Raw genomic sequence first — 24,185 nt, forward strand, 5'->3', positions numbered from 1 at the left:
GGCTGGGGCTGATGGGATCCAATAACATCTGGAAGGCCACGGGTCCCCCTCCCAGCTTGAAAGAAATTGAAGCTGATCTCAGCTGGAAAGAAAATGCTAAGCCAGAAAGAGGCTTTGGTTTACGCCAGCAAGGCAGTTCTTAGGCTATTATGATTAATCAACTATTATTATTATTATTATTTAAAAAAATCTCTCTAATGAGTTGACAGGCCTAATTTACAGCATGTGTAGATATGCACAATGCATGTTGTGTCAAGAACAGGCCACACGGGAGCCCCTAGCTTGCCTGGAGTGGAAAGGAAAGAGATGTGTCTGGGTGGTGTTCTTTTCCTCATGCACATGATAAAGAAATGCGCTGTCACAACGAAGCAGTAGATTCGGCCTCGCAGCATGCGAGCACAAGAGAGAGAGCTCCCAAATATGTGCAGGATTCCACAGGAGCAATTTATGGGCTGAAAATAGATCAAAGGCTCGCTTTGAATTCTCCCCCCCCCCCCTCTCTCAGAAAACAAGCCTGTGGCATTCCTTGAGCACCTTTGTGTGCCAGGATCTTGAAGTGTGCTCTCTTCCCTTGTTGTAATGAGTCAAACTGGATTTCAGCTGAACACAGATGGACTGTTGTTGCCAGCAGCTTTGCATGCTAACCTCCTGAAAAGTTTGCACAGCATCTGCAAATGCAAAATTGCTTACAACATTTCCAGCTGGTCCTGTTTTTTGTGCGGGGCAGTCTCTAGTAAGTCACTGTACCTATTTTTGTTTTGTTTCTCTGAACAGCCTTATTAAAACATTTTTAGTAGTGCATTTCATCAAATCATCAATTTTTTAGAGCTGGAAGAGAGGTCAAAGGTCATCTAGCGACCTAACCCAATTTAATGTGTGTGTTCTGCAAGGCATGATTCAATTACATTATCCCATTTTTCTCCTGCTTTTGGGGAGGGCTCCCTTTCAACTTGGTGGTTCTCTACAGTCAGAAATCACAACCGGAAAATGTTGCTGATGCCTCATACCGGTATTATAAGCACAAGACACTCAGTATTTTGCAGAAGTTATACAATCACATACCAGGACTTTGCACAACTAAAGTAGGATAAAATGTTCTGTCATCCCAACAAATCCAGTTCCTTCCCCAAGGTATCTTGAAGATAACCATGAGTCAGGAATCAATGTACATCCTTAGCTAGCAGCACCTCCCCATGTAAATGTATGTAAATGAACACAAAAGGAAACATCAAGCACCTCATACAGGCTTTTGTTTCACACACAGCACCTCCTGAGGTTTATTTCAAACAGAACTGTTGACAACACATGATTATGCTTTTCTAGTATACTTTTTTTTTTAACCAAAAGAACAATCACCCTCTTGGCTTCTAAATCAACAGAAGGCGGGTTATTGTAGAGTAAATTAATTCAGCAAGCATAATAGAGCCTTCAGCAACATGCAACAGTGAAAGGACCAGAGGTCATGAAGTGATCCTTTGATGTAATTTGGGTGGGAAATCTGTGACCCCCTCCAGATGTTCAAAAGGCACAGAAATTCATAGGATCATAGAGTTGGAAGGAAACATGAGGGTCATCTAGTCCAACCCCCCTGCAATGCATGACTCTTTTCCCTGAAAGTGGGGCTTGAATCCACAACTCTGAGACTCTGAGATTGGGAAGTCTCATGCTCTATAATAATAATAATAATAATAATAATAATAATAATAATAATAATAATATTCTTATTTATACCCCACCCATCTGGCTGGGTTGCCCCAGCCACTCTGAGTGGCTTCCAACACATATAAAAACATATCCCAGATTCTTGTTGTTAGACTCCCACTCCCATCATCTCTGACTACTGGCTATTCTGGCTGGGGCTGGTGTTCACCAATATTCAGAGGGCACTGGATTCCCCATACCTGGACAATCGGCCACCTGGCTCTCCCATACAGTAGAAAGCTCAGGAAAGATGGTGGCATTCACAGGCTGAGTTTCACAGTGAGTAGAGCATTATTATGGTTTGCTTGTTTAGGAGTGGAGCTGGGTCAGAATAGACCAGTGATGGCGAACCTATGACACGAGTGTCAGCACAGACACGCATAGCCATTTTCGGTGACACGCAGCCGCATGCCGAGACCTCACTTCCGGCCGGTGGCGGAATGCCGCATCTCTGGGGGCATTGTGGACTTCTGGCGAGGCAAGATGGCATCTCTGGGGGCATTGTGGACTTCTGGCGAGGCAAGATGGCAGTCGGCACAGAGCTGTGGAGCTCCTGAAAGTGATCAGCGCTGCAGGAGCTGCCGGACGGGCTCCCGAGCCACCGAAACTGCCACCGCCACCGCCCAGACACTGGGGGACACCAGTGTAGCAACTGGGGAGCTGCTGGATCCCACCCCCACCCCGTGAACCTGACGGACTGCCTCAAGGCACTCCGGAGGTTGTAGGAGGAAAAGGGAAGCCCCAGCCCCACTGCCGCCGCCCCTGCAGAAAGGAGGGAGAAAAGAAGGAAAAACAAGGCAAAGGAGAACAGGGGTCCGCTCGCTCCGTTGCCATCCCCGTCGCCCCCGCCTCAAGGGAGAGGAGGGGGCCCTTGGAGGAGGGAGAAGAACCCCAAACCCGACCTCGCTGCTGCCACAGCCACCATCCTGGGAAGAGAGAAGAGACACCAAAGTAAGCTGAAACCCCTTCCCTGTTGCCCCGCCGTCGCACAAGCATAGCTGAGTGAGGGGAGAGAGGATGGGCTGAAGAGGGCCACGAGGAGGCACAGGCCCAACCCGAGCCCACCTCCCCAGCAGCAGACCCGTTGGAGGAAGGTCTGAGCCCAGAGTCCCCCTGGGAAAGACCTCTGGGTTTTGCCTTATTTTTCCCTTTTTAATTTTTTTATTTAAAAAAACTTTAAAAAAATTTCCCCTCCCCTTTTTTCTTTTTTAAAAGGGGAAACAATTATACATTTTTGTTATTTAAACTATAAATATCGTGAAACTATGAGTTTTTTTCTTGAGCTGACACTCCACCCAAGTTATGCTCGGTTTTTTGGCAAATTTTGACACACTAAGCTCAAAAGGTTGCCCATCACTGGAATAGGCTGTGGCAGATATAAGAACATAAAAAGAACCTGCTGGATCAAGCCAATGGCTGATCTAGTCCAGCATCCTGCAAGCAGGATCCGAGCACAAGAGCACTGTCCCCTCCCATATTTTCTAGCAACTGGTATTCAGAAGCAGTACTGTCTCTATGCTCTACTTTCATAGTCTGAGGCAGTAGCCATTGATAGCCTTATCCTCCATGATTTTGTACACTCTTACTTTAAAACCATCCAAGTTGGTGGCCATCACTGCCATCAACAAACAAATGAACCACAGATCATATAAACAAATCAAATGAACAAAAACATTAAGGGGGTAGTATGAAGAAATAGCATACACTGTAATATAATAAACTGAATATAAATATTGAACCAAAATACCTTTCAGTATTCAACAGTAAAGAAAATTGATGAACCTGACAGTATAACAATGCAGTGTATCAAAGGAATATCAAAGGCTCATGACTCTTTCACTGGCTACTTTCCAAATGGCCCACTGTTTCTCTCCAGTAAAACGAAAACAGCAACCCAGAACCAAAACCATTCTCCCTTTGAGATGCATATCCTGGAACAACTGTGTAATCCCAGGCATGTCTACTCAGAAGTAAATTCCATTGAATCCAATGTTTACTTCCCTAGGGCTTGCTGATCAGAAGGTCGGCGGTTCGAATCCCTGTGATGGGGTGAGCTCCCGTTGCTTGGTCCCAGCTCCTGCCAACCTAGCAGTTCGAAAGCACGTCAAAATGCAAGTAGATAAATAGGAACCGCTACAGCGGGAAGGTAAACGGCGTTTCCATGTGTTGCTCTGGTTTGCCAGAAGCGGCTTTGTCATGCTGGCCACATGACCTGGAAGCTATACGCCGGCTCCCTCGGCCAATAATGCGAGATGAGCGCGCAACCCCAGAGTCGGTCACGACTGGACCTAATGGTCAGGGGTCCCTTTACCTTTACTTTACATGGCTATAGAAATTGCAGCTCTTAAGACTGCTGCTTGTTGTCTCTGGCTGAAAACATAACTTGAGAAAAATCATATCCTACCCTGCTGACCTTAAATCTGCTACTGCAATGGGGAGCCTGTGGAAACAGCATTAAGTTGATTTTTAAAACAAAAGTGTGGTGTAAATAAACTAAAAATGTTTCACCTTTTTAACAAAGTCCCTCTGTCTACCAGTTAGCTCTATCTGTCCTAGTTCATATATTTTAGGATGAAGGGTCGAAGAAGAACAGACTAACGAGTGGCTGGAATGTGATCAGAGTGAAGAGAAATTCCAGCTGTTGAAAGTAGGGATCACTGGAACTCATAAGCATGTGTAAAGTGCCTTCCATTCAATACTACTACTACTACTACTAATTATTATTATTATTATTATTATTGTTATTATTTGAATTTATATACCACCCTATACTCGGAGGTCTCAGGGTGGTTCACAAAACAAGAGCAACCTGTTGTTGTTGTTGTTTAGTCGTTTAGTCGTGTCTGACTCTTCGTGACCCCATGGACCAGAGCACGCCAGGCACTCCTGTCTTCCACTGCCTCCCACAGTTTGGTCAAACTCATGTTCATAGCTTCGAGAACACTGCCCAACCATCTAATCCTCTGTCGTCCGCTTCTCCTAGTGCCGTCCCCTTCTCCTCTTTCCCAACATCAGGGTCTTTTCCAGGGAGTCTTCTCTTCTCATGAGGTGGCCAAAGTATTGGAGCCACAGCTTCACGATTTGTCCTTCCAGTGAGCACTCAGGGCTGATTTCCTTCAGAATGGATAGGTTTGATCTTCTTGCAGTCCATGGGACTCTCAAGAGTCTCCTCCAGCACCATAATTCAAAAGCATCAATTCTTCGGCGATCAGCCTTCTTTATGGTCCAGCTCTCACTTCCATACATCACTACTGGGAAAACCATAGCTTTAACTATATGGACCTTTGTAGGCATGGTAATGTCTCTGCTTTTTAAGATGCTGTCTAAGTTTGTCATTGCTTTTCTCCCAAGAAGCAGGCATCTTTTAATTTCGTGACTACTGTCACCATCTGCAGTGATCAAGGAGCCCAAGAAAGTAAAATCTCTCACTGCCTCCATTTCTTCCCCTTCTATTTGCCAGGAGGTGATGGTACCAGTGGCCATGATCTTGGTTTTTTTGATGTTGAGCTTCAGACCATATTTTGCACTCTCCTCTTTCACCCTCATTAAAAGGTTCTTTAATTCCTCCTCACTTTCTGCCAACAAGGTTGTGTCATCTGCATATCTGAGGTTGTTGATATTTCTTCCGGCAATCTTAATTCTGGCTTGGGATTCATCTAGTCCAGCCTTTCACATGATGAATTCTGCACATAAGTTAAATAAGCAGGGAGACAATATACAACCTTGTCGTACTCCTTTCCCAATTTTGATCCAATCAGTTGTTCCATATCCAGTTCTAACTGTAGCTTGTTGTCCCACATAGAGATTTCCCAGGACACAGATGAGGTGATCAGGCACTCCCATTTCTTTAAGAACTTGCCATAGTTTGCTGTGGTCCACACAGTCAAAGGCTTTTGCATAGTCAATGAAGCAGAAGTATATGTTTTTCTAGAACTCTCTAGCTTTCTCCATAATCCAGCACATGTTTGCTCTTTGGTCTCTGGTTCCTCTGCCCCTTTCAAATCCAGCTTGCAACATAAAACACCACAATATATATAATCAAAAGAGAAACAACAACCCAATAACAACCCCCCCAAAAAAAGAACCACATATTAAAAGTGCATAGGATGTCAATCCGATCAACCAAAGGCCTGGTTAAAAAGGAACGTTTTTGCCTGGCGCCTTAAGGTGTATAATGAAGCAGCCAGACGAACTTCCCTGGGGAGAGCATTCTACAGACGGGGAGCCCCACAGAGAAGTCCAGTTCTCGTGTTGCCACCCTCCGGACCTCTCAAGGAGGCGGCACACGAAGAAGGGCCTTGGTATCACTGGTGGAGGAATGGGGGGCGGGGGGAGCGCACCACCCCCAACACCATTGGGGAGGGGGGTACCATCGCAGCCATCCCCCCGGACACATGCCGCACCCCCCCACCGCGACGGGCGCCTTGCACCCGCAGGCGGTGTGCCATGCCCCAGGACGCATACCATGCCATGGGTGGCGCGCTACACCCCTGGGATGCAGGTGGCTGTGTGGTCTAAACCACAGAGCCTAGGGCTTGCCGATCAGAAGGTCAGCAGTTCGAATCCCGCAATGGGGTGAGCTCCCGTTGCTCGGTTCCAGCTCTTGCCCACCTAGCAGTTCGAAAGCACCTCAAAGTGCAAGTACATAAATAGGTACCGCTCTGGTGGAAAGGTAAAAGGCGTTTCCGTGAGCTGCTCTGGTTTGCCAGAAGCGGCTTAGTCATTCTGGCCACATGACCTGGAAGCTGTCTGTGGACAAACGCCGACTCCCTCAGCTTATAGAGCAAGATGAGTGTGCAACCCCAGAGTCGTCTGTGACTGGACCTAACAGTCAGGTGTACCTTTACCTTTACCTTTAATGTAACCTAGAGGTTACCAGAGCATAGACAACAGTAGTTAGGCTGTCTCTGTCCAGATAGGGGCGTAGCTGGGCCACCAGTCAAAGCTGATGGAAGGCACTCCTGAGCCTCAAATGACACAGCAAAGATTCCAGGAGGACCCCCAAGCTACATACCCCCCCCTCCTTCAGAGGAAGTGTAACCCCATCAAGAGCAGGCGACCTTGATGGGCGGGCCTATCTGCTCTACGTGTGTAGTCTTCTTGAGAAGCTGCGACAAAGGGCCGCAACGCAGCTCTTTCTAACTCTTATTTCATGCGATTTATTTGTGGGCCGAGGGGGAGGGGGCAGAAATTAAATTGGCAAGTGACTTAACTTTTATTTATTAGCTTTCCATTTAGACAACAGCGGACCACCTTGCAAAATATCGGGCCTGACGAAATCGCATCGCTGATAGGGAACTTGCGCGGTCCTCCTCACCCCGCCCCATTGCCAGAGGCTGCTGGACTACAACTCCCATCACCCCCGGCCGCAGCCCATACTGGCTGGGGCAGTGGGAGTTGTAGTCCAGCAACACCTGCAAGGATACAGCTACACCCCCACCCCCGCCCAGACGTTTGATTGAGCTCCTTGAAATAAAGGCGGGATAAGCATGCCGAATGACTTCAAGAGCCACATAACCCCTTTCCCGCTTTCCCTCGGAATGGCCCGACTCTGTGGTCGAACACTCTCTACCTCCTCCCACCTCCTGCTCTATGGTTACCGGCGCGGGGGGGGGGGAATAATTCTTTCCCGCCACGTGACCTGGAAGCGGATGTACGATAGAGGAAGAGAAAGAAGGCAGGCACTCACGCTTCCGGGTCTGGTTTGCTTGCTGCTGGAGGAGAGGATGCGGAGCTGCGAGAGCAGCAAGAGGAGGAGAATCGCGGATATCTCGTCCACCATGTGAAAGAGGAGCGCCCGCCGCCCCACTCCGAGGCTCCTTCCCCCTGGTCAGGTGAGGGTTTCTCCTGTCCATCAGGCCAGTATTTATTTATTTTTGTGGGGGTGAGAATTCCTGAGAAGTGTAGATAACGATGCTGTGGAAACAAAATAAAAAAATTCCTTCCAGTAGTACCTTAGAGACCAACTAAGTTTGTCATTGGTATGAGCTTTCGTGAAATAACACTAATGGGGGGGGGGAGTGGGGGGGAAGATATGTCATTTGATTTTATTTTTTTAATGGAGCCCTCTTGTTCAGAGGTAGTCTACCTCTGAAAGCAATGTTGCTCGGGTGGGGTGCGAAGCAGTGGTGTAGAGTTTTCTCCTTGATGTCATTTTTATTAGTATTATCATTTCTGTGGTGTGTGCATGTTTAGTCTGGCTAACGAGAAAAGGGTGCATCTATTATGGATGCTCCCTGCCCATAAGCAGTCTATCTCGAATGCCACAGTTCAGCAGCGGAACATGTGCCTGTGCATGTGGTAGAGCTCAGGTTCAATATTTGTTTTGCCTGGGTAAAAGGATTGGGTAGTGGGTGGTGGTAAGAACCTCCTGCCTACCTGTGAATCCTAGGCAGCTGCTGCCACATCAGAATAGACAGAAGACTAAGAATTTGACTCTTATCATGTTAGGCATTTAGGTGGGGGAAACCAACAGGGAAGAGTGTCCTCCTTCATTTCCTTGGTGTGGGATGTAAATTCTTAATCCTGAGAATTAAATTAAGTGTCCCCAATCAGGCTACCTATGTCTAGGATATTGATGTGGGATGGAGGAAGCAATTTGTGTGGGTGCAGCAGCAGGTCTTTTCTATCTTGTTCTTCTGAACTTCTAAATTTAGTCTAGGAGGGGGCATCTCACTGGCTATGACTTAGGGAAGAGTTATTAGTCCTGGTTCTTTAATGGAGCCTTGTTGCTGAGAAGCAACCTGTTGGGCCAAGCAACAGAGTCCATCATTAGCCACCCATTAGGAACACATGGAGCTGCCTTATACTAAGCATACCATTGGTTGACTAGCAGCAGCTCTTCAGGTCCTCAGAAAGGGGAACATCCCAGGCCTACCTGGTGATGCCAAAGATTGAGCCTGGGACCTTCTGCATACAAAGCAGATGCTATGTCCACTGAACTGAATTACGGCCCTTCCCTTTCTATAGGGGTACTTACTTTGTCAATTGGTTATTGTCTGCACCAGTATTTTCCAACCTTGGGTCCACAGACTCTAGACTGCAGTTCCCATCACCCTCCGCCTACATGGCTAATGGTCAGGAAGGATGGGAATTGTGATCAAACAATATCTGGGGTTGATTTACATTGGCACTGGGGTTTCAGGCAGGGAACGTTCCCAGTCCCTATCTGAAGATTAAATCTGGGACCTCCTGCATTTGAGGCAAGTGCTCTGCTGCTGAGCCACAGCCCTTCCTCATTATTTGCAGTAGCATGAAGGGCTTGGGGAGGTAAGAAACAGCTGCTCAGAAGCGTTTCCTGTTGTTGCAGTGGAAATGAGACTTCTGGAGTACTGATTTGCCTCCTGCTTACCATTGGGCTGGGGTCACTCGCCACTAACAACTGGATCTATGGAGGCCTTCTGGTTCTCAAAAAGTTGGAAATGCGAGAGGTGTGTAATAATTACTTTTAGTGCTCATGCACTTTGAATCAAGAGACTCTTCCTTGAGGTAGCAAAACTAGCTTCTGCAGAGGAGCTGCTTAAACAGTGTTGCATGCTATCTGATAAAGTAACCTTTATCATGTAGCAATGAACTTTTTATCATGTAGTATGCAAGGCTGCTTAAGCAGTTCCTCTGAAGCAGTTGGTTTTGTTGTGTCTAAAAACACAGCGAGCCCTTGTAAAATCTGATTCCTATGCACTTTTGAGGTTTTCTCCTTGAGAGCTAATGCCTCTTCTCCCTCCCTCCCTCTTTTTTCTTTTTTCTTACTCTGGAAGCAGAAGCTGGACTAGATGAACCTCTTATCCAAGCCACTGGGGCTTCTATTTAATATTAAGCTGCTCCCCAGAAAGTGTTGGGTGTTAGTAATACTGTGGCTGTATACCACAATCCCAGCTAAATTATTCTGAGTAATCATGTACTGTATGCATGAGGTATCTCAGTTAAAAGGTGGACCTCAGCATTATCTCCATATTGCAAACAGAGGTTTGACTGAAGTTGGGAGAACAGTGAAATACTTATAGCTGTCTGGCTTTTGGTAAGATTTGAACTGGAAAGCTTCAAGTTCACAGCTCAGTCTCTTACTCACTCTGCTGTTTTGTGTCAACAGCAGATGAGAAGTTGTAGTTGAAAACATCTGGAGGAAATAAGGTTGGCAAAGGCTGCTTTATATTAATTGGGGAGGTGATGAGAACTACATTTCCCTTCCCTGAGGGGGGGAGGAGAGCAAAGCTCATGGGGATCCATGGTCCCATTTGATGTGTATGTTTGGGATACAAGTGCTGGGTTTGTTTGGACTGCTAGTTTGTGATCCCCTTGCCTTCCTTACTCTTACATATCCATCAAGTCTTCCTGGAATGCATCCGTTTTAGTTTTCAAGAAATCATACAGTTTCAGTTTGTTTCCCCAGATTTCTCAACTAGTCTCTAGCATTGTTATGTGGTCATTTTACTAATTCTTAAAAAATCACAAATCTCTCCCATAAGAAAAGCCCTGCCAGATCCCAAAACCTAATTCACTGTTCTTCAACCCTGGGTCCCCAGATAAGGTTGAACTACACAACTCCCATCATCCCCAGCTATTTTAGCCAATGGGAATTGTAGAATGATGGGAGTTGTTGTCCAACATATAAGGACCCAAAGCTGAAAAGCATTGGCTGTAATCCACCATCTTGCTTCCTGCAGTGGCTAACCAGATACTTCTGGAAGCCCTTAACCAGAGCATAAGATCAATAGCTCTACCCCAGCCCCTGTTATTTAGAGATATATTAGCTTTGAATATGGAGGTTCTAAATAGCCATCCTTGCTTAGAGGGATTGATAGACCTCTGCTTTTCCATGCTTTTGGCTAATCCTTTTTAAAAGGCATTTAATGTAGTGACCAACAACATGTCTTGTGACAGTGAGAAGAGTTTTGCTGTTTGTTATCTTTTAATTTTAATGGGATCCCCATCACTACCAAAGCAAAACTCTGAATTATTCATCTTGTTTTACTGGGCTGCCTTTTCTCTTGGCACTTTTATTTAATTTATTTATTTTTATTTATTTTTGCTTTGGAAAAGCCATAAGCACTTTCTCATGATCTAGCAAGTTGCTGTTGCTATGGCAACAGGTGCTTTTTCAACAGAGCCAAGTTCCTTTCCACCTCAGAGATGCTCTTAACGCATTCAGAACTGCTTAGAGTTTGTCTGCCTGTGACATTAGAGTAGTCATTACTTGCTCTGCCTCTGTTCCTTAAATCCCCTGTTTCTCATACATGTCTGCAATCTGAGACCTAGGTGTAGCATCACCAATAAACCATGCCTTCTGTTGTGTGGCTTATGCTTATAGCAGGGAGTAGTTTTAAAAATAGGCCACATGAAAAAGAAATGGGTGAGTGAAGCCTTCTATCAAATTGGGGGTTTCCAAACTGCGGTCCATCCACAAGCTTCATTCTGATGGTCCCCGGCACGTCTTGTGGATTTCTGGTTGAAGGTGGGAGGTGGCATACCAGTGCATTAGATATTTATATTGATTTTAAATTGTATTTTTATTGATTCTTTAATTCTTATATTGTGTTTTATTGTATCACAATTTGAATTATTTGGGGGCGAAACTGATATACAATAAAGTGCAACTATGCAAGAAATAAAACCGGTGATAAAAATGCAATTTTTTAAAAAATCATACAATATTTGGCAAGGTGCATTATAATTGCTACAACAGCCAGAAAAATTATTAAGTGGTCCGCTAAGACTCAGTCAGCAAGTTTCAAGTGGAGGGGGGGTGTAGTTTGTGAGACACGGCATGCAAAAGTTTAAGGCCGATAAAGTTGATTCATGTAATCCAGTGGTTATAGTGGGAGAGGAGTTAGATTGAGCTTCAGTTTTATCTGTAAGGTGCTCTGAGCATCATGCTTGGGTGGAAGAGGGACACGAATGTTTCCATGAAGTGAATGAGTAAATAAATATAAATAAATATTTAAAGTGCTATTTTCTTTTTCTTTTTTTAAAAAGTGATATAGTTAAGGTGCTTGCCCTGATCAGCAACTAGTTTTCTGATGACCATGGGCCAAACAATCAGTCCCAAAGCCACAGCCATGGTTTCCTCTATCCTTAGGGTTGGTGACTGCAGGGTTAGGCCACATATGCTCACATGTTTGGACTCTGGGGCCATGATGTATAGGTTTCAGGTTCCCATAGATTTTGAGGGACTCTGGATGCACACTTGGCTGGTGGTTCTGATTGTGTACTTCTCGGTTCTCCAACACGGTGCCCTCAGACACTGCCCAAAGCCCCTGTCAAGCCCCCTGTCCTTTCCCATTCTTAGTTACTTAGATTTCCAAATGTGCCCCCAGGCCCCAAAAGTTAAGATGCGTGTGTGTGTTTTCTTCTGATTTCTAGTGGTTTTACCATTTATATCTGGGTTACCTGTTCATGCTCTCTTTGCGAACTATGTTGGATAATGTTAGGGAAGTTTTTAACAGTTGAAGTTTTATTCTGTCTAATATTCTGTTGGGAGCTGCCCAGAGTGGCTGGGGGAACCCAGCCAGATGGGTGGACTCTAAATAATAATAATAATTAATTAATTAATTATCCTTGCTACCAAGGAGTGTGGTGGAGTCTCCTTCTTTGGAGGTCTTTAAGCAGAGGCTTGACAGGCATATGTCAAGAATGCTTTGATGGTGTTTCCTGCTTGGCAGGGGGTTGGACTGGATGGACCTTGTGGTCTCTTCCAATTCTATGATTCTATGATCAAGCACCAACGGTGTTATAAAATAAATAAAAAAGAAGAGCTTTTTAGTTTCTCTTTTTAATACTAAGGGATTGTTAGCTTAACTTCATAATAAAGTTCCATTTTGCTATATAAGCCAATGCGATGTTGACCGATAAAGCAGGGACAGGGAACGGAAGCCAAACCCAGCTTCCAAAGGCTTCTCAGCACAGGTCCTGAACCTAAGCCCTGTTTCCTTTTATATAATTTATTGCTTCAGTGGGGCAAATCTATTTCAGAACTCATTGGATTGGATTCTTTTTTTCCTTGCAAGTTTTTATATTTGTTTCTGATTTAACACTTGGCAGATTTCTCTTGAGCTTGATAGACCTCAATTTAAAACTTATGCACCCAAAATCAAAAAAGGTGCTAAACTGATATACTGTTGTTGTTGTTGTTTTCCTTTTTTTAGTACTTACTCCTAAGATGTGAACTTTAGGTGTCATGACAAGTAATTGTCTTGCAGCTTCATGCTGCCAGCACCTGCCTTTTCTGTTTAGAAAATCCTGGAGGAAGCGCTGGCTGGCTGGCTGGAAACCTGAACAGAAACACTCATGGAAAGGGGGGAAAGATACCCTGCAACTTTTTGTTGCAATACCCACTTGTTACTTAACACTGATTTACAAAAAATAATACTAGGCTTATAAAACATGAACAGCATCTTTATGCTCTCATAGAAACAGAGTTAGAAGGGATCTCAGAGGTCATCCAGTGCAACCCCCCTTCTCATGTGGAAAATCCCGTTACACATCATTAATATGCCCTTTCTAGGCTTTTTTAAATAAAATAAAAGGCCACCATCTTCGGGATGGCTTCACAAATTTGTGGTCAGGAAAACTCCATGCCAAATTGCTGTCCTATGAGATCTCACCCACTGAATTGCTCAAACTGGATCTAAATGCGGCAAAAAGGTGTATAAATCAAAGGCTGGATGATGCAGAGCTATACCAAAATTTCTTAGCTGGTGGTGGAGTATGCTCGCTGTTAAATTTCGGCATATTTACCGTGCTCCGTCCTATTTAACATCGCTTACGGCCGCGTCTCACCGATATGCCTTCATTAAATCTAGGTTCAATGTTTTTCCAACAAACGTGCTGAGACATAGATTTACTAAGGGCCAAGTCTCTTCAATGTGTGCTTGTGAAATTAAAACATCTGAATCTTTACATCATGTTATGTTTATCTGCCCTATGTACAGTTCGGCTCGTGCTAGTATACTAAATTCCATAATCCAGCCTATGGCTGACAAACCAGTTGACCTACAGCTTGCCTGGGTTCTTCAAGATGTGGATCCTTATATTACTCTACAGGTTGCTAAATTCCTAACAGCCGTCCTCTCGTACAAGAGACGGAATGGAATGTTAGCAGATTATTTATAGTTATAAGAATTTTTTATAATGACATCAGATATTGATTTTAGCGTAGTGCCTAAATTTTTAATCATAATCTTAAACTTTTCTTTTAATTAAAATAAAAAAAATCCTTCAGTAGCACCTTAAAGACCAACTAAGTTTATATTTTGGTATGAGCTTTCGTGTGCATGCACACTTCTTCAGATACACACTGTTGATAAGTGTGCATGCACACGAAAGCTCATACCAAAATATAAACTTAGTTGGTCTTTAAGGTGCTACTGAAGGAATTTTTTTATTTTGCTTCGACTCAGACCAACACGGCTACCTACCTGTAACTTTTCTTTTAATTGTTAATATTTGTCCTTGTGAGCTGTGAATTGTGGGCCACCATCTTCCCAGGCAGAATGTTAGATTATAAGCCAAGCAGTTTATAAAGTCAGGACATTTTTACTAACATTTAGTCAAAGTCCCTTTCCTTGTTATTTGAACCTGTTGAGTCCCTATCCTCTGGAGCAACAGCAAACAAACTTGCTCTGTCAACTGTGTCTGGAGACACTGCAGTGACATATCAGGTGTCAAATGGGAGAAGCTGCTCCAACTGCTGTTTGTTTCAGACTGCTAGGGGACAAAGGTGCCCCTCACTCCTTCTCTTGCTAACAAGCAAAAGGCTTTAACAAAACAAATAAGATAAGCTGTTTATAGTTTCATTCTTGGAAATATGACAATAATTGACCAGTCAGTTGACTAGCAGGCTTTACCCTAATCCAGCAATAGCCAGCGGGGTGCCTCTCCATTCTTCTGGGCTATAGCACCCAACAGTGACAGCCAGCAAGGCCTATTGAAAGGGATGATGGGCGCGGTAGTCTGTAACTTTTGAAAGGCAATAAACTGGGTACCCCTGTACTACTCTTGTCCTGTGTGCCACTCTGACAGCACAGGGCCACTGCAGGGCTTAGATCTTAGATTCTCAGAATCAGAGAAGATCTTTACCCATTCTAAGATGTTAAACCAACCTTTAATCCTAATCTTAATTAGCCTCAGCTACTTGTATTCTGTGCAGATCCCATGCATTATACTGCCTTTCTTAAAGTAAAGGTTTGAGGGTTTAATATGGATGGAAACAAGAATTGAGATCTGCTTTCTTCTGTTATATATACTTAGAGTGTTTCTAGTATCAGATTGTACAGCACCTGTAATTTGAGAGAGATGCAGATCAGGGCTGAGGAAACCCCAGCTCCCAAGTTCCCCTTGGAGTGCCAATAAAATATGATGTAGACATTTAGAAATAGTGGCTTTTCTCCCCATGCCCTATCTCCAAGCTGTCTCCAAGATCAGCCTTTCCAAGCCCAGTGCCCTCAATATATTTTGGACTACAACTTCTATCATCTCTGACCTTGAAGGGGACAGCAGAGGACGAGATGGTTGGACAGTGTTCTCGAAGCTACCAACATGAGTTTGACCAACTGCAGGAGGCAGTGCAAGACAGGAGTGCCTGGCGTGCTATTGTCCATGGGGTCATGAAGAGTCGGAAACGACTAAACAACAACAACAGCTATTGGAAGGAGATTGTAGTTCAAAACATCTGGAGGGGCAGTAGGTTGGCAAAGTCTGCCCTTGACCCTTCTGAGCATTTGTGTTACTATTGCTACCACTAAAGCTTCCACTGAAGTTTATAGTCCTTTCATGGGTGCATGCTTGTGAGAATCTTTGGTGCATAGTTATGTATTTATTTGGGTTTCTAGCCTGACCCATCCCAAAGGGCTCAGAACTCGTAATATTTAAGTGGGTCTGCCCTCTCCTAATCTTTGACTGCTAAAAGACAGTTGGGATGAAAATATTTTATGTATACAAAAGCTTGCAGTACAGAGGTACCTCTGGTTATGAACTTAATTCGTTCCAGAGGTCTGTTCTTATCCTGAGGCATGCTTTCGCTAATGGCGCCTCCCACTGCACGACTTCCGCTCGCATCCCAGGGCAAAGTTTGCAGTCAGGAGCAACTACAAGCAGAGCTTGTAACCAGAAGCATGCGTAACCAGAAGCGTTCGTAACCAGAGGTACCACTGTACTGAAAAGTGGAGATGGAGAAAGTCTGCTTCAAGTTTGCAAATAGCCATTCATTTATGGCAGGTCGCAATTGGATCCAAATTTTGAAAACTCATAGAGAAAGTTGTTTCTTTCAGGTTTTCAGAATGACAGAAATGGACATGAAAGGCTTATAAAAGTCTCTCTTCCTCTGTGTGTTTGTGTGCTCGCGCGCATGTGTGCTAATACATTTGGGGGGATTTATTTATTTGCAAAGTTGGGTCCACTTTCATAGTCTTGAAAACCAATGTTCATTTTCTCTTGCAGCACACTGATGAAATGGAGCCTGGAACAAATTCTTTCAGAGTGGAGTTCCCTGACTTCTGTAGCACCATTTTGCAGAAGCTGAACCAGCAACGCCAGCAAGGGCAGCTCTGTGATGTTTCTATTGTTGTTCAGGGACATTTGTTCCGAGCCCACAAAGCTGTCTTGGCAGCCAGCTCCCCTTACTTCTGTGATCAAGTGCTCTTGAAAAACAGTCGACGGATTGTTCTGCCTGACGTCATGAACCCCAGAGTGTTTGAGAACATCCTTCTCTCAACTTACACTGGGCGCCTGGTGATGCCTGCGCCAGAGATCGTCAGCTACCTCACAGCAGCAAGCTTCCTTCAGATGTGGCACGTGGTAGACAAATGCACTGAGGTGCTGGAAGGAAACCCTTCCGTTCTTTGTCAAAAGTTGAATCGTGCCAGTGACCACCAGTCCCCCAGCAGCAGTAACTACAATGGCCTGGTGGAGAGCTTTGAGATAGGATCTGTGGGGCAGGCAGACTTCCACAAAGTACAGGATGGTGAAACTGAAGAGGAAAGCTCGAAAGATGAACTGTTGTCTCAACTCACAGAACATGAGTATCTCCCCAGCAATTCTTCAACGGAACATGACCGTCTGAGCACAGGGATGACAAGCCAGGATGGAGAGGAAGGAGCAAGCGACAGTGCTGAATATCAGTATGCCAGGCCCCTTTACAGCAAACCGAGCATCATGTCTCACAAGCGGTGGATCCATGTGAAGACAGAGAGGTTTGTTCAGGACTGCGAAGGGGTGGAGGTGCACGGCCCTTACGATGAGCAGCAGGTGTCTGAATCCATGAATGCCATTCAGGTGGGCCACTCTGTCCCGACGTCTGGCCCCGAAGACCTTCGTGTCAGTGAAAAAAAGATGGAGACAGAGTTTGGCGAGCAAGCCAATGAAAGCAATTACGATGAGCAAGTGGACTTCTATGGCTCTTCCATGGAAGAGTTTTCTGGGGAAAGGGCCGATGGGACACTCAGCCTTCAGAGACAGGATGCTGGGGTTGCTGCAGGTTATGGAGATAGCATGGACGTTCCCTCAGGGATCAAGGAAGAAAATGCCCTGTCTGGGTTCTCTACAGCTGACAAACTTTACCCCTGCCAGTGTGGCAAAAGCTTTACCCACAAAAGCCAGAGAGACCGCCACATGGGCATGCACCTCGGCCTGCGGCCTTACGGTTGTGGCGTGTGTGGTAAGAAGTTCAAAATGAAGCACCACCTTGTTGGCCACATGAAAATTCACACAGGCATCAAGCCTTATGAGTGCAACATTTGCGGGAAGAGGTTCATGTGGAGGGACAGTTTTCATCGGCATGTAACGTCTTGTACAAAGTCATACCAAGCCTGTAAGGTGGAGCAGAACACTACTGAGATGAATTGAAAACAGATGCCAGGCAGTGGGGCGGGGAAAGTGTATGGGAAGGGAAAAGGCAGAGAGAACCAGATTATATAACTGCATCATAGAGTAACACAGAATGTATATGTTACATAGAGTGTGCCATGTACTACGCTGCTGAGATTCTGGATGGTTTTGTTTAAAATAAAATCCTATAGCACAAGTGGGATCACCTGTGGAGGCAAGCAGGGAATTCTGCCCAGACTACAAGTAAGGAGGCAAGTTTGAGTGGCGGTACTTTAGTGTAATTATAATTATTGCTATTTATTATTCTTTGTGTTTTGGTAGCACTTGAGGAGAGGGGTTCCCTCTCATCTCATTAGTGTTCTCTGCTCTCAGTGAGTCTGCATATAGATAGCTGCACATCCTGAGCGCCTTGGTTGGATGACTGTAGTCCCATGTTCAGAAGTCCTTGTGATTTTGTTTAGCCAAATAGATATATGAGCAGTTACCATTTTTGAACCAAAGGGGCAATTATAGATACTTTAACACAAGTTGCTAGACAACTTTCAGGGGCCGACAGCTTTAACAAGCGGCTGCTTTTTTAATCAGTCAGACTTTGAGTTCCATTGACTGGCTCTGTTTATCTTGGCAGAGTGATTCTGCTTCATGCTTATTTTTTAATTCTTTTGTAAAGCAGTTGGCTATTTTGTGATGGACACTTTATATAGATACTGATTAAACTATAACCTCATCTCTCTCCAACTCCTCAACCCCTCTCCCTGTTGTGCCTCATACAGCTAGCCAGTCTGCACTTTTGGCTGCCACAATAGTGAGTATCATCTTTGCTCCCCAGTTGGAGATTAAAATGCTCTTTTTTCCTGGCACTTGAGATTCCAGGCAGGCATCTGTCCAGTTTTCATTTTTTCATTTTTTCATTTTTTGGGGGTATTTTCTTTGGGAAGTGTTGGTTAGGTACCAAGACTTCGGAGAACAAAATCCAATGTACTGATTTCTGTGTCACAGTTTGCAATGAACACTTTTGGTACTGATCTCCTCACTTAACTCAGATGGGGAGGCATGAGGGACTGAGGCTGGGGAAACAGCTCTAAAGGAACGTACTCTGCTTCACTCCCTAAGGAAGCTGCTTGATGATTAAGAATCAAAGAATGACTCTTGCTGGATGCTCCCCAACGGTGCTGTGCAGATATCTCCAAACCTGGAAGCAGCTTGTGGATTTCGGAACATGATTCTTATCCTCTGTGAAGGAAGAATTTTTAAACACTGGATACTTTTTTTTTTTGTAACCACAAGTAGTTATAAAATTTAAAAACTAGAACTGCTGTTATATTCCTTCCTTCCCACTCCTTTTGTCACCCCAACTACAGGGTGAATGCACAAGAAACTTGGAACGGTCAAAGCATTTGTGCTGCTGTTTGATAGTAATTGGGGGGGGCAGAAATCCCCTATATTTGCTGTGGACAGAGGTTGTCATATATGTTGATTGGCAAATGAGGTGTTTCCTTAACAGAATACTCTGCCAGTGCCAAGGAGGCTTGCTAGTGGCAAGGCATGTCGTTTCCCCCCCCCCAAAAAAAACTTCAGCCTGAATAGAAAAAAATGTGGGGAGATTGGTGGACCTTGTGCATATTCACCTAGGAAAGCAAACATTTCAGGGGTTGTTACCCTCTTCCCTTAACTACAGAGTTTAAACAAACTTTTCATGTGATAAGCTGGCCTGGAATATGAGTTTCTGGCACAAATATGGGTTTGGTTGTTTGGTAAGGTTGTAGTGCTGCAACTTCTCATTTGGTGAGCTATTTAATGGCTTTTACTTACAAGAAATGTTAAAAGCTTTTCTAAATCAACACAATATCAATTTTTTATATATATCTTTCCCCCCTCAGTCATAGGTAATCCACACTTATGATATTTCTGTTGTTGGCACTTGCAACAACAAATAATCTGCTGTTCTCCCTGCTTAGATGAGCTCAGCAGCACACCAGGGTGGAAATGACTGTCACTAACTTGAACCCTACCAAACAAGTTAACCCAACAGGGATCTTCTTGCTAACACTGTAACCTGCTAAATGTATAGAAGCACTTTGTATTTAAAAACAAAACAAAAACCATTTATAAATGTTTTTTAGAACTTCCAAGATAGATATATATATATATTCCCTCTGGTTTGTTTTCTTATTCATGTTGTCTGCTCAAATTTTTCCTTGTCTTCAATCTTGAAATTTTATATTGAAAAGAAGCTTTTGGTTTATATGAGCACAGGGTCTGGGGTTTGTGTAAGAAGAACTGATCCTAAGGGTCTGCTTTTAGTTTTGTCTTCTTCTTCTTCTTTTTTCTTTTTTCTAAAAAAATCCTTATTGCCTTAGAATCTCCAGGAAGCCATTTTATTTGCAAACTTCTACAGCAGGTGTGGGGAAACTTGGACTCCAGCTCCCATCATCCCTGACCATTGGCCATGGTTGCTGGCTGATTGGAGTTGTAGCTCAAATGTTCCCTGCTCCTGTCCTTTGGGCTCTGTTAGGGAAAAGAGGGCCTGTACTTCTTACTGCTCCCCGCAGCATTTCTCAGCTTTCCTTATGCTGTGACCTCACTCAAACTTTTCCTCTGTGCTGCCAATCTAGCCATAGCAAATGGAAGGAAGGCTCAACCTGCCCCATTCTGACTACTAACATTTTCTACCTGCCCTGCTATTGTGCTGTTAACTGCTTCTTGGTGTGACGCATTTAAGCAGGCAAAGCTTTTTCTGCAATGGAGAACTGGGAGTGGGGAAACCTCACCTGTTTAAATGTTGCATGTTAAGCAGCTACAAGAGTCACTGGAGCAGAGGCCTGGCAACCCTACTCCAAACCAGAGTTCCTTCAAGCCTGCATGTAGACTTCTTGGTTGGATTATCTCCCTCTATTAGCTTGATGCCTTCTCTGGACAGGATATACAGAGGTCAATTGAGTTTAGGAACAGTTTTTGAATAACTTACTACAAAGCTTTGATATGTAGGTAAGATGGTTAGGGGTTTCCTACTGGAGTGTAAGCCCGGTTCTCATGTCATGGTAAGCCAGTGGCACCTGCTTCGCTTCTCCCCTTGGCTTAGTGGTATGTCAACCTGTCTTGATTTGCTCCAACCAAGACTATGATTGGTAAACCAACAAAAAACCTTAGTTTCACTTTGTGGTTTGTTTTGGAGCAAAACAAATCACGTTCTGCTATTCAGTCATAATGTTAAACCAGAGATTGTGGTTTCTTGCTCTTAACTTGTGCTAATGGAGGAGTAAATCAGGAGCTATAGGTTAAGTATGGTTCACCATGATGTGTGAATACTGTCATTTTCACTTTCAGTGTTAAATACATCCGGGGGGGGGGGTATTCTCTCCAGGAACTTTGACTGCAATCCTGAGCCAGTTCAGAAAATGGGCATGATGGCGGCAGTTCCAAATTGACTGGCTTACACATAGTTGACTGGTCATTATTCTTTGGCCCTTACTATTGGGTTGTGTGGGAAATTCCACCACAAGTAGCTACTGGGAAAGGTTAGGCCCAAAGCTTGGAATTTGTACACCTCCCAACAGTTCTGTTCATGGGCCCATAATTTTGTGCATAAGAGGGATGAAAGAGCAATATAAATTACCACCATGCTATCTTAAATTTCCTTTATTAATAAGGGAAGTGATAACTAATGATGCCTTGCCAACAAATCTGTAAAAAGTTTATGCTACTACCATCCTTGTCATATTTGGGGTACTTTATGTGACTTATATTAAAAAATGAAACACGACTTTGGAACTGTATAGAATGCTTTGATATCAGGGACATCCTTCACTTTTAGAGCAACCTTCCCCAACCTTGTGCTCTCAAGATGTATCTCAAGACGTATTGGACTACAACTCTAGTCAGCCCCAGACAACATAGAAGAGCGCCAGGATAAGGATGGGAAGTGGGGAGAAAAAGCCCTTGGATACACTTGAAGTAAAGCCCCATCTGCACCATAGATTTAAAACAGCATCATACCACTTTAAACAGTTATGGCTTCTTCCAAAGAATCCTGGGAACTGTCATTGATTGCAGGTGCTGAGAGTTATTAGAAGACCCCTTATTCCCTTCATAAAACTACAATTCCTGGAATTCTATGGGAAGAGGGATTGATTGTTAACCTAGAATTCTTTAGGGGAAGCCAGGACTCTTTAAAGTGGTATGATACTGATTTTGCTTTATAGTGCAGGTGGGAGTTGAGTCTTGAAAAGGGCAACTAGGATGGGATATCACTTTATTTCATTATAGCTTTTGGTGGTCCGAAATCACACAGTGCAAGTAGATAAATAGGTACCGCTCCGACGGGAAGGTAAACGGCGTTTCCGTGCGCTGCTCTGGTTTCTCCAGAAGCGGTTTAGTCATGCTGGCCACATGACCCAGAAGCTGTCTGCAGACAAACGCTGGCTCCCTTAACCGAGATGAGCGCCGCAACCCCAGAGTCCTCTGCGACTAAACTTAACTGTCAGGGGTCTCTTTACCTTTACTATATTCGTGCTGATTTGTGAAGCTAAAACTGCTGGGTTTGGGAACTCTGTTCTTCCTGATCCTTAAAGGATTTTAAGAGGTATTAACCACAGACCCTGAGTGCTTAACGGGTGATTTGTCAACACTTTGCTAACACAGCATGCTTCACAAGTTGAAAAGAGTGTAGATTTACTGTAAAGACTGCTTCTGGCATTCCCCACCCCTTCAAAGTGGCAAATCTTATGTGTTGAATGTTTTAGGGCAGATACTATTTCTAAATATAAGAGTCTATTTTAAAAAAATATTTGTTTTTATCTGGTAGTGGAATGTTAATACATTCTGTAAGCATACACATTTTAATTCAAATATTTCTATTTAATTTGGATAGTTAAAATCATTAGGTCTAGCAGCTAGAGCCCTGAAAGCAGAGTTGAAAAATGAATTGCATATTAACATTTATTTTTAAAGCAGGGTCATTGTCATACTTCTTTGCTTGAAACCTGCTTCCTACATCAGCCACTGCTTCTTTTCTTCAACTATCCCTTCTGGGCTCCACTATATTTCTTAAATAAATGTAACTGTTCATATGCGAGTGAGGTGAACCTTTCTTGTTCCTCTAAAAAAAATCCCCCTCAAAAGCATTGTCACTTGTAATATTATAGTTCATATCCTGTTGATCTTCTGTGAGTTGTTACACCTATATTGCAAAGGATGGATAATTTGATCTCTCTTTTAATATTGCTGTCCTAATAATGTACAGCATGGTTTTATGTGACATTACTGTTTCATTGTTTTCTTCTTATAGAAGAGTCTGTTGGTCTTTTGTATAACATGTTTTAATAAATGTTATCTGTCTTTTCCCCCTGGATTTTTACATTTATTTATCAAAAATATAATTGCACTTGATAATACACATTATAGGTCCTGAAAACTTTATTGTGGCTTAATGGACTTGATGCGGGATAGAAGTTCTGTGAAAGCTTATGCTAGACTTATAAATACACCAACAAATGTTACTATCCTGCCACCACCTCCCTCCAGAAAAATACCAACCCTGATTTCCATGCTGGTCACGGAGGATGGAACTGAAGAACTGCATTGCAAAATTAGGAGAAGTGCAAATTTTGAAAGGTGACCTGCATTTTCAATTGCTTGTTTCAAAAAATGCAAGTTAGGTTTGTCTTTAAGGGCAGACAGAATTGAATTTCTCCCTGATTGCTAGTCTTAGATTACTAAAAAAAAAAGTTGACCAGTTGGACTGGCAGAGGAAGAATGGATCACTTGGTCTTCTCTCCATCAAACCCATTGTACCATATTTCCATGGCAATCATAGAAGAGGGGACTTTCCTTCTTTTGGCTAACACAGGAACCAAATGGGCTGGCAGAGAAGGATTGGGCCAATGCACCCTTCATCCACATGGAATTCCAGGTCACATATGGCTATCAAGTGAGTTCTTAAGGAAAAAAACCTGACTCAAAGTGGAAAGAAAGTTACAACTTGTAAGATGCTTTGTTATAACAAGCTAACGTGACTACCACTCTGGAACACCTCTGATTAGGAGTGACCTTAAAATGGAAATTGAAGCCTGGGCTTGTGCTAAATTTTGTATCAGAATGGCTGCTTTGTTGTATTTTTGTGTTATGTACAGAGCCTGGTGAGAAAATCAGGAAAAGAAGCAATAGATGGGCTTTTGTCTGCTTATGCACCATGCATTTAAAGCACAAATCCATATAAAAAAATACGTAGGAAGTGTAGTTTGAGGCTGCTGAAAACTAGATCTTTGAGGGGTAATCTACAGTTTCCAGGATTCTTTGGGGAGGGTGCTTATGTTGCTTATGTTTGACGTTTGCTTATGTTCGACGTTGCGCTATGGTGAATTTTCCATCAGTGCAAGGTTTCTCCTTGTGCAATGGAATGTTACCTCCCTTTGCCCCCTGCATGCCCACTAAATCTGCTCTGGGGGTTCCCCAAACACATTGGGACAATTTGGGGGATGGTGCAGGGCACAAGGTGGCCGATGTGTTGGAAGAAAGGTGGCAGATAACTGGTTTCTGATATGCACAAAAATAATGTGATACCATTGTGGTGAACAACATGAAGACTGTCCTCGAGGAAGGATGTCCAGTTCCACTCATCAATGATCAAATGAGTACAGGGGGAAATATAAGGATAAATAACTTAA

At 43.7% G+C, this 24,185-nt stretch overlaps 1 protein-coding gene across 1 annotated transcript; it reads left to right on the plus strand.

Annotated features, from left to right (window-relative positions):
- The first annotated feature begins 7,361 nt into the window (after positions 1-7,361).
- On the plus strand, positions 7,362-18,829 carry ZBTB43 (zinc finger and BTB domain containing 43). Its single transcript, XM_035113503.3, has 2 exons — positions 7,362-7,535; positions 16,135-18,829. Exon 2 carries the CDS (start codon positions 16,147-16,149, stop codon positions 17,536-17,538), a length of 1,392 nt encoding a protein of 463 aa, XP_034969394.1. The 5' UTR covers positions 7,362-7,535; positions 16,135-16,146; the 3' UTR covers positions 17,539-18,829.
- The last annotated feature ends 5,356 nt before the right edge of the window (positions 18,830-24,185 follow it).

This window comes from Zootoca vivipara, chromosome Z2 (assembly GCF_965207765.1).
Source record: "Zootoca vivipara chromosome Z2, rZooViv2.hap1.1, whole genome shotgun sequence".
Classification (NCBI taxonomy): domain Eukaryota; kingdom Metazoa; phylum Chordata; class Lepidosauria; order Squamata; family Lacertidae; genus Zootoca; species Zootoca vivipara.

Bases quoted from the DNA above. Each gene is read 5' to 3' on its own strand.
- ZBTB43 (XM_035113503.3), top strand. From the start codon at position 16,147: ATGGAGCCTGGAACAAATTCTTTCAGAGTGGAGTTCCCTGACTTCTGT.